Source organism: Orycteropus afer, unplaced genomic scaffold (assembly GCF_000298275.1).
Source record: "Orycteropus afer afer isolate SDZICR_OR568_19922 unplaced genomic scaffold, OryAfe1.0 scaffold00152, whole genome shotgun sequence".
Lineage (NCBI taxonomy): Eukaryota > Metazoa > Chordata > Mammalia > Tubulidentata > Orycteropodidae > Orycteropus > Orycteropus afer.
Genome location: NW_006921739.1, coordinates 2,882,094 through 2,893,511, shown reverse-complemented (window position 1 = coordinate 2,893,511; position 11,418 = coordinate 2,882,094). Strand labels below are relative to the sequence as shown.

The following is an 11,418-nucleotide window of genomic DNA, read 5'->3' as shown; positions in this document are numbered from 1 at the left end:
AAAAAAAAAAAATGTTATTGCATTGTAGGGGATCTGTGGAGGAAGAGGACTCCCTGGAGAAGATGGAGAAAAAGGAGAGTTGGGCTTACCAGGAACTACCGGGCCCACGGGTAGACCAGGACAAATGGGCCCTCCGGTGAGTACTGCCTTCATTCTCAAGTACTCAGTGAATCAGTTCCTATACACATACACACACACACACACACACACAGATCCCCTTACAGTCCCAGTGCATAATTTGAGGTGTGTAAACATGGCTTGAGAGAGGGACAAACCAAGACACTGATTATCAGCCCTCCCAAGGGCTGAAGAGGAAAGGCATTTTCCATGTACCACATAAGCCATGAAATTTCTGTCATAAAGTATCTGTATGGGAATGATTTGTATTGTCTGAAACTTACTTTGATTGAATATTCTTTATCTTTATTCACAGAGCTGACTTTACTCCTGTAGAATAATGCAAAGCTCCAGGATGAAATTACAAATCTATTACAAGTTAACAGTATCTGATCCTAAATTGCAGTTGTTTCAAAATAGTTACATTTAACACATTTTCTCACCTCAGGCCAAATGTAAGAGGTGAATAAACAATGAGAAATGCTTAAATGCTTCAATTATTTCATTATTATTTCATATTTGTTGTATTCTTTCAAATAGAGAATCTCTGGTCATTTTACTCTTTTACTTTACTGTTCCATCCTGTTTGTTGCATTATCTTTAAAGATGGGTGCTCCCCAATATTATTATCTTTGTACTTCTCTAAATTTTCTTGCCTTTGGAGGTATTCTCCTATTTTGAGAGTCATCCTCTATGCCTCTACCAAAGATAATTTCTTTTTCTTCTGGACACTGTTGGTCTTATTCAGCTTTTTAATGTTATGAGTTAACACTTAGGCATGTGTGTCTCTTCAGAGAGATCATAGCTCTTTGAAAGCGGAGGCTCTATCCTTCCTCTTTCCCATATACCACAATGTCCAGACTTCTGTGCTTCATTATTTCCATATGGGGCTCTGTAAAGACTGGGTAACTGCTAGTGAGTAAACTATTCATGCAGGCAGGCCGGGAGAGAAAGCAGTGATTTACAAGTTTTGTGATCTTCACACTTTTTCTGTATTTCTCTTACTTTGGCTTCTAACCTCCAGATTACCAAATATCTTCTCAATAATGGCCTCTGCCCCAGTCAGCTCAGTCGAGTTTGCAAGGATTAAGCAAAAGGCTCTACCTCGAAGAATACAACATATGTCATAAATTATGTACAAACTGGCCATCTCACCATCCACATCATTTACTAATCACTAACTTCTTTGACAATGATGAAAATAATGCTATATCACCTCATCCTCAACATAATAGATAAATGTACTGACACATTATGAAGTGCTACTTGAAGAAAGAGAATGAACCAGAAGTCTCACATGATCTTAAGCCTTGGCAAATTAAGTCTTTTTTTCCTCCAGTTTTATAGTAGTGATAAAGTACTTGTTTTTCCTCTGTCTCCTCTGTCCTGCCCTCCCAATTCCAAAATTGTGCAAGGGTTTTTACTAGAACAAATAGAAAGCCTTAGGGAATTCCCCCAAAACTCTATTAAGTGTCATCATTCCAGACACTGACGAATATAATGTCACTTATATTCTTTCACAGAATCCTCCCAATAACTGGCAGATATTATTATTCCTCATTTTACAACTGAAAAAGCTCAGACACAGAGAGACCTATGAGGCTTATAAAAGATACTATCACAGATGACAGCACTGGCACTGGCCCCTTTATTTTCTGACTTCTTTGTTTCTAAGTTATACTTATTTGTGAGGTACTCAGCATTTGTCCTATGCTTGCTTTTCTAGGGTATTTGGTAGTTTCTATTCATTTCAGAATACTCATCTCTTTTTCCCTATCATCAAGACTGAGTTTACAGAGAAGCCAAGTTATAAGTGATGAGAAAATATGGTTACCTTCCTGCGAATTATTAACAAATATGATGTTATATGAGAAAGATATCAACTATTATTAATACTTTAGTATGCATTTTTTAGCCCAGGCCTCTAGAAGAAGTGTAAGTGTTGGTGGGAAGGGGAAATTCAGGCTAAGAAAGACCTAATGCGAGCCATAGGCTAACACAGTCAGGAATCCCAGAGAGAAATGATGTAGCACCACCACTGGTGGTGGGCGGAGCAGAGAGGGAAGAGGGGCTCAGAATAAGGTGTGGAAAAATGATAAACACAGATTTCATCTGCTCCATAATTTTTCCCAGGAACAATCCTGCCTAGTACATATCTTTGGTGCCTTTTTTAGTAACAACACATGTGTGTTTCTTTTTATTATTTTTGTTGTTGTTCTTGGAATTGTAAATGCCTTTCAGCTCATAAACTCAATAAAAATACCATGGCATATTTTTTTAAAGAATTTTATGATCTAAGGAGCTATTGCTTAATCAGACAGCTTGATGGTGTATTTATTTTTGCACTTTTTAAATTCTTCTTTAGGCAATGTCACAAAGATCTTACCTTGGATTCTTGAAAAATATAATGAAAGATGAGGAGAAATTAAAAACTGTTTTCTCAAGACAGGAGATGCTCTTTTAACTTCTAGAAGATTGGGGAGTGGAATCTCAATTAAAAAATAAGCCAAGGGAAGCATCAAATTTCCAAATCCAAGATACAGACTTTCTTTGAGAAAGAGAAAAAAATAATGTATTTTTTTCTTGACTTCTGTACTAAAATATTCAGTTGTCGAAATGCATAACTCTGTCAGAGAAGAATATTCAAGCATCTGAGAAGAAACATCTGCCTGACTTAACATCTGTCATCTATTTCTAAAATCTCTACCATGGTGCATGGTGAAGCAGTCAGCTACTAACTGAAAAGTCAATGGTTCAAACTCATCACTGGCTGTGCAGGAAAAAGATGTGGCAGTCTGCTTCCATAACAATTTTAGCCTTGAATACCCTATAAGGCAGTTCTATTCTGTCCTGTAGGATCACTATGAGTCAGAATCAACTTGACAGCAACAAGTTTGGTGGTATCTTAACATCTAAACAGATATGGAGCTATGAACTCTGAAGTTGAGTGTATAAAAAAGGAATTGTCCTGTTTTATTCCATTAGGACAAAATTGGATTAGATTTATTGAAATATGTTTTTTCCCATCTGCTTAGGTTAGTATGAAAGGAGATAGAGGTGAATATTTTAAGATAAGGTAAAATAAAATAATGTATCCTTCTCTAAAAAGCTTTTCTAGTAGGATTTTAAAAGTGAAATCATAAAGATGAGATAAATTTCAATAGGAAGAAAAGAATAAGGTACATATGGTTTCTCTTGTTTCTGAGAGACTATTTCCTTGGAACCCTGGGGAAAAAAAAAATGCTTTGGGAATTTGGAGGCAGTGGCAAACATTAAAGAGTAAAAGATTAGCTAAATCTCTGTCATCTGAGTGATTTTTGTGACCCAGGTAGTAAACTCATCTTTTCTGAACTTCTGTGTCATAAAACAACACAGAAATAAATAAATAAATAAAAAGCTCCAGACTGATGACTATGCAACCCAAATGAAACCCCTACTCTACCACTAAAGAGCTATATGCATTGTTGAGCAACTCATTGTTAGTGATTTCAGTTTATGCATGATGCATAATAAATGGCTTGGAGCTGTGTAGAACCTCTCAAAATCGTTGTGTCTGAAGAGACACTGAGCTGGCAGGACTCTGTTCCTTCTACTTTAGTCAGAAAAGATCCTGGTATATTTGTTTGTTTAATATACTAGGTTTGTATGGTTTTTCTTTGGAAGAAACGATTCTACATTGTTAAAGAAAAAAAAAAAGTGTATGCATAGATAGACAATCTGCACAGGAATGGGAAGGTGACTGGAACTACACTCATGAATATGTATAGATTTGACAAAGGATATCTCTACCTATGTATTTGTATGTGCTGCAAATACATCCATAAATGTAGTAGATCATACAGGGGGCAAAGTTATGAAAACTTCTTAGTCATAACTGAATACCTTGAGGGAATGAGTTGCTAGGCATGGGGACCCAAGACCATAGTTTCAGGGGACATCAATATCAATTGATATAACATAGTCCACAAAGACCGTGTTCTACACCTTACTTTGGTGAGTAGGAACTAGGGTCTTAAAAGCATGTGAGCGACCATCTAAGGTGCAACTATTGGTCTCTCCCCATCTGGAACAAAGAAGGGTGAAGAAAATCAAAGATGTGGGGAAATAATTAGTCTAAAGGACTAGTGGACCATATGAATTCCAGCCTCCATGACCCTGAGACCAGAAAATCTATATCGTTCTTGGTTACCATTGCAGACCACTCTGAAAAGGATCACAATAGAAGGTAGCAGATAGAGTCAGGGGAAATGTGGAACAAAACACAAAATCATTAAAAAAGGATCACACTTGCTGATCTAATGAAGACTGATGGAGCCCCTGAGTCTATAGCCCTTAGACGCCCTTCAAGCCAGGAACTGAACTCAATCCCAGAAACATGTTTACTTATGTTTTACTGACTATGCAGCTGTGTGAATCATAACAAATCATGGATAACATTGCAAAGAATAGTAATTCCAGAACACTTAATCGTGTTCATGAGGAACTTGTACATAGGCTAGGAGGCTATCATTCAAACAGAATAAGGAGATACTGCATGGTTTAAGATAAGAAAGGATGTGTGTCAGGGTTGTATCCTTTCACCACACTTATTCAATTTTTATGTTGAGCAAATAATCCAAGAAGCTGGACTATATGAAGAAGAGCACAGTATCAGGATTAAAGGAAGACTCATTAACAAGCTGAGATATGCAGAAGACACAACTTTGCTTGATGAAAATGAAGATGACTTGAAGCACTTAGGTTGAAGATTAGAGACTACACTCTGGATTATGGATTACACATCAACATAAATAAAACAAAAATCCTCACAAATGGACCAATAAGCAGCATCATAATAAATAGAGAAAAGATTGAAGTTGTCAAAGATTTCATGTTACTTGGATCCACAATCAACACCAATGAAAACAATAGTCAGGAAATCAAATGTCATATAGCACTGGGCAAATCTGCTGCAAAAGACCTCTTTGAAGTGCTGAAAAGCAAAGATGTGTCCTTGAAGACTAAGATGTGCCTAACTCAAACCATGTTATTTTCAATCGCCTCATAGGCATGTGAAAGCTGGACAATGAATATGGAAGACCAAAGAAGAGTTGATGCTTTTGAGTTGTGGTGTTGACGAAGAATACTGCAAGTACCATGGATTGCCAGAAGAATGAATAAATCTGTCCTGGAAGAAGTGCAGCCAGAATGCTCCTTGGAAAGAAGAATGGCCAGACTTTGTCTAATCTACATTGGCCATGTTGTCAGAAGGGACCATTCCTGGAGAAGGATATCATGCTTGGTAAAGTGGAGGGTCAGTGAAAAAGGGGAAGACCCTCAATGAGATGGACTGACACAGTGGCTGCAATGATGGACTCAAGCAAGGATTGTGATGATGGCACAAGACCAGGCAGTGTTTCATTCTGTTGTACACAAAATCTCTATGAGTTGGAGTCAACTTGATGCCAACTAACAACAACAGACAGGGAGAGGTATATTGTTAAATTGTTAGATGTCATTTGGGTTACTGTGGAGGAGTAGATTGTGGTGGTAAAAGTGGACAAAACAACCTAAAAGTTTGTGACAGTCTAAATGAAAAATGTTAAGGATTTAAAATACAAGAAAGCAATGGAAACAGTGAATTAGTAATCAGAGTCAAAACATATTTTAAAGGTATAGCTGATTGGTTTTTCTGATGATTTGGAAGTTGAGAAAGTAGGAAAAATAATAAATAATAAACCATAGCTTTTAGCCTGAGCAACTAAGCAGACGATCATACCATTAGGACTATAATTTATACTTACATGTGTGCAAAGGTATTTTTTCAAAATTTTTATCAGTAGCTACTCTTGTTTCCCTTACAAGCTCTCACTTGCTATTTAGCCAGTGGGGGGCAGGGTGATGATGATAAGAACTGGGAGAGAATTTTAAACCCAATTCAGTTGAAAAATTAATCCTATAATTTAGTGTTCCCTTCAGGTAAATTTCAGAATTTCAAGATGCTTGGTCTCCCAAATTTATTAGTCATCCACTTTCCTCTTTAATGCCTTTCCAAAACTGAGTCTGTGTGTCCTCGTGATAGAATGAGAGGTTCTTGGATGTTCATGCAGGGTATTGATCATACTGATCAGCACATAGTAAGAGTCCTTGTTAGTCTGCACACTTCTTACCCAAGTGACATCTAACAATGCTATTGACATATTTTGCCCTGTTTAAAACCCTCCAAATGGCTTCTCATTGCAATTAAAAGGAAGGGCAGCAGAGGAGGAGCTAGAATATAATGTGAGCTTGTGAGTAAGTGGAAAACCAGGAAAACATGTTGCCATAAAAGCTAAGGTTAAAAGAGTTTCAAGAAGGAAAAAAAATTTTTTTCAACTAAAGTGAGTCAGATAATTGACCATTAGATTTGGCTACATGGAGGTCAGTTTTTGGCCTGAAAAAGAGCAGTTTCAGAGGTGTGGTGAGAACAAAAGGGCAAATGAAGAGAAAATGATAAGTAATAAATAGAAGCAATGAATAGAAAAACATTCTTTCAAAAAACATTCTCTTAACAGGGGAAATAGGGCCACAAAGGTAAACAAACTTAATGAAAAAGAAATGGGTTGAGATCTAGAAAAGGTTATTTTTAAACATGAGCAATATTAAGACACACTGTATTTTTTCCACAAATAACACACCTATGTAAATAATGCACACATATAATGCATGGAAATGATGAAATTAAGAATAGTTTTGGCATTATGTGCCCATGCTTATACAGCATTTCTCGTGGCATTTTTTCTGGAGACTTTTATTTGTTGAATTCAAAATTGATTACCTAAAATTATGTTTCAGTTTAAGATTTATGAAAGCAATAAAATATAAACATTTTGTTCTTTTCGTTTTAGGCCTAGGATCATTTCTTATTTACTAATTTGTTCTTAATGCATTCATATCTTTTGGTTTCAATGTGACATACTTTTCAACTGCTTCATGCATGAAAATGACAATAATATTTTATCAGGAAATTTAAAAAGTTGAATTTTTATATCATGTTTGATCTACCAGGAAATACTTTTGCCTTAAATTTCAAGAAATATAAAATCAATACCTTACTTTAGGTGAAGTTTCTGCATGATCAGAAATAAAAATTGAAGTCAGAAACATATTTATTTGTTTATTTTATATTTTTTAGTGTGCTTTGGGTGCAAATTTACATAGCAAACTTGTTTTACATTCAACATTTCATGGACATCTGGTTTCATGACCCTGATTACCATCCCCAACCATAAAAATCTCTCCTCTCCGATCCTCTCTGTAACCACCCCCTCTTCGTGTCCCTCCCATCCATCCATTCCTGTCTGTCCAGACTTCCCTCTATGTGAGTACTACCTGTCTGGTGTCTCGTGGCTGCTTGATCCAAGGGGTGTATCTCCCTAGAGTAGGTGCATGCATCAATGTAGGATAGGTGTTCAATATGTAGATCTTTCCACTGCTGGGTTATTTGCATAAAGATACAGTACATGAATGATGTTGGGGATGATCTAGTCAAGAGAAAAATTGATAGTGCAAGTAAGAGAGAATTCTTTCAGAAGGGAGGCCTTTGAACAAGTAAGAGGTTATGGGCTTCAGAGCACAATTGAGGAGCTGGCCTCAAGATAGAAGGGCACTTCTTCCTCTGTGAAAAAAGGAGACAGAATATGTGAATACATAAGCAGGTGCATTGGTAGATTGGATGTTTGGAAGAGGAGATTGATCTTGTTTGATTGCTACTATTTCTAAATAAATGTGTGATGATGTTATTAAACTTGAAACTGAGGAGAGAGTGGATGTTTGAAGACAGTAGAATTAGTCAAGAGGTCATTGCAAAGTACTGCAAAGTAATCCAAATATCTCAATTATACCCATTTATAAGACTTACCCACCAGTCTTCTGTCCATTTGTTGTACTGTGGTGTCTTATGCTTTCCTGTGATGTTGAAGCTGTGCTACCAGTATTTCAAATACCCTCAAGGTCACCCACGGTGGATAGGTTACAGAGGAGCTTCCAAACTAAGACTGGAAGAAGGACTTGGTGACTACCTTTCAAAAGATACGTTCCATTGGAAACCTTATGAATAGCAGCAGAACTATCTGATTTAGTGCTGAAAGATGAGCCGCTCAGGTTGTAAGGCACTCAAACAACTGGGGAAGAGAGGCCTGCTCAAAGTAGTGTCAACTTTAATGATGAGGATTGAGTAAAGCTTTCAGAAATTTCTTGCTAATATGACATGACTCAAAATAAGAAGAAACAGCTACAAACATCCATTAACAGAATGTGGAATGTATAAAGTATGAATCTAGGGAAACTGGAAGTGGTCAAAAATGAAATGCAATGCTTGAAAATCTATTTCCTGTGCAAATGAGCTAAAATGGACTAGTATTGGCCATTTTGAATTGGACAATCATATGGTTTACTATTTGGAGAATGACAGATTAAAGAGGAATAGCATGGCAGTCATCATCAAAAAGAACATTTCAAGATCTATTCTGAAGTACAACACAGTCAGTGACAGGATAATATCCACTCTACTAAAAGGAAGACCAGTTACAACGACTGTTATTCAAATTTAGGCACCTAACCTGAAAGCCAAAGATGAAGAGATTGAAGAGTTTCACCAACTTCTGCAATCTGAAATTCATCAAACATACAGTCAAGATGCATTGATAATTACCAGTGATTGGATGCAAAAGTTGGAAACAAACCAGAAGTATCAGTAACTGGAAAATGATAGAAACAACTCCAGAGATCACCTAATAGAATTTTGCAAGACTAACAATCTGTTCATTGGAGATACCTTTTTTCAACAACATAAACTATGTACATGGGCTACACAGGAATCAAGTCAACTACATCTGTGGAAACAAACAAGGGAGATGCTCAATATTATCAGTCAGAATAAAGCAAGGGGCAGCTGCAGAGCAGATCATCAATTGCTCATATGCAATTTCAAGTTGAAGCTGAAGAAAATTGAAACAAATGCACAAGGGCCAAAATATGACCTTGAATTTAGAGAACATCTCAAAAGTAGATTTGATGCATTGAACACTAATGACCAAAGACCAAATGAGTTGTTGAATGATATCAAGAAGTTCATACATGAAGAAAGTAAAGGGTCTGAGTTGTTGAATGATATCAAGAAGTTCATACATGAAGAAAGTAAAGGGTCATTAAAAGATGTGAAAGAAATTACCAAAATGGATGTCAGAAGAAACTCTTAAACTTGCTCTTGAACATAGAGAAACTAAAGCAAAGGAAGAAATGTTGAAGTAAAAGAGATGAACAGAAGATTTCGAAGGGTGACTTGAGAAGGCAAAGTAACACAAAGAATAGAAGTTCACAAAACAAAAGGGAAGAACATGCTCAGCATTTCTTGTCTGTCAGTTTGTCACTGTGGTGCCTTGCATGTTGCTGTGAGAATGGAGGATATGCCACCAGTGTTTCAAATACCAGCAGGGTCACACCCATGGTGGACAGTTTTCAGCAGAGCTTCCAGATTAAGACAGACTGGGAAGAAGGATGGCACCATCTACTTCTGAAGAAAATCAGCTACTGAAAACCTTATGAATAGTAGTGAAACACTGTCTGATACATTACTGGAAAACATTATGAATAGCCCTGAAACTTTATCCAATATCATACCAGAAGATGAGCCCCTCAGGTTGCAGGCACTCTAAATATGACTGAGGAAGAGCTGCCTCCTCAAACTAGAGTTGACCTTTATGATGTGGCTGGAGTAAAGCTTTCAGGGCCTTCATTTGCTGACAAGGCATGACTCAAATAGGAAGAAACAACTGCAAACATTAGCTAATAATTGGAACATAGAATGTATGAAGTAGGAATCTAGGAAAATTGAAAATTGTCAAAAATGAAATGGAATGCATAAAGATGGATATATCCTAGGTATTAGTGAGCTGAAATTAACTGGATTCGGCCATTTTAATCATTCAATCATATAGTCTACTACACTGGCAATGACAACTTGAAGAGGAATGGTGTCACATTCATTGTCAAAAAAATGTTTCAAGATCTATCCTGAAGTACAGTGCTGTCAGTGATAGGATATTATCTATACTCCTACAAGGAAGATCAGTTTTTATGACTATTATTCAAATTTACACACCAACCACCAAAGCAAAAGATGAAGAAATTGAAGATTTTTGCCAACTTCCGCAATCTGAAATTGACCAAATATGCAATAAATATGTACTTATAATTACTGGTGATTGGAATGTGAAAGTTAAAAGCAAAAAAGAAGCATTGATAGTTGGAAAATATGGCCTTGGTGATAGAAATGACACGGAGATCACATGATAGAATTTTGCAAGACTATGACTTATTCACTGAAAATACCTTTTTTCAACAACATTAACAGTGCTATACATGTGGCCCTCACCAGATGTAATACACAGAAATAACATTGACTACATCTATGGAAAGAGGCAATGGAGAAGCTCAATGACTCTGGAACAGACCATCAATTGTTCATATGCAAGTTCAAGTGGAACCTGAAGAAAATTCAAACAAGTCCACAAGAACCAAAATATGACCTTGAGTATATCCCACCTGAATTTAGACACCATCTGAATAGATTTAATGCACTGAACACCAGTAACTGAAGTCCACATTAGTTATGGGATGGCATTAAGGACTCCTGGATAAAGAAAGCAAAAAGTTATTAAAAAGGAAAGGAAGAAAAGACCAAAATGCATGTCAGAAGAGACTCTGAAATTTGCTCTTGACCAGAGAATAGCTAAAGAAAAAGGAAAAAAAAAAAATGTTGAAACAAAAGAGCAGAAGAGATTTCAAAGAGTGGCTCAAGAAAACATAGTGAAGTATTGTAATGAAATGTGCACAGATTTGGAACTACAAAACCAAAAAGGAAGAATATGCCCAACATTTCTCAAGCTGAAAGAACTAAAGACAAAATTGAAGCCTGTAATTTCTCTGTAAACTTTCACCCAAATCACAATGAAAATTAAAAAAAAAAAAAATAGTTGAGTGTTCCCCATTTTGCCCTGTCTACTAGGAAGCCCAATCAAAATAATTTTACTCCACATATTAATTTGGGTGAAGGGAAATGCAATATGCAATAAAGGGGAGGTCAGCATAAAATAAGGCAAAGGAGGACAGTGGGAAGGGCACAAGAGTTAAAGGCAACAAAAGTAAATATTATTACAAGCACAATCCAGCAATAATGGTAATAACAATAATCTATGAATGGATACATAGAAAGACACACAAGCTAAACAGGTAGGAAGGTGAATGGGACTACACTCAAAAAAAAAAATATATATATATATA

General features: G+C 36.4%; 1 protein-coding gene across 1 annotated transcript in view; it reads left to right on the top strand.

The window, feature by feature from the left end:
• COL24A1 (collagen type XXIV alpha 1 chain) overlaps positions 1-11,418 on the top strand; it is a 586,013-nt gene that overhangs the window by 395,045 nt on the left and 179,550 nt on the right. The window contains exon 36 of the mRNA XM_007946195.1: positions 29-136. Coding sequence (XP_007944386.1) covers positions 29-136 — 108 coding nt within the window. The remainder of the gene's footprint in view (positions 1-28; positions 137-11,418) is intronic.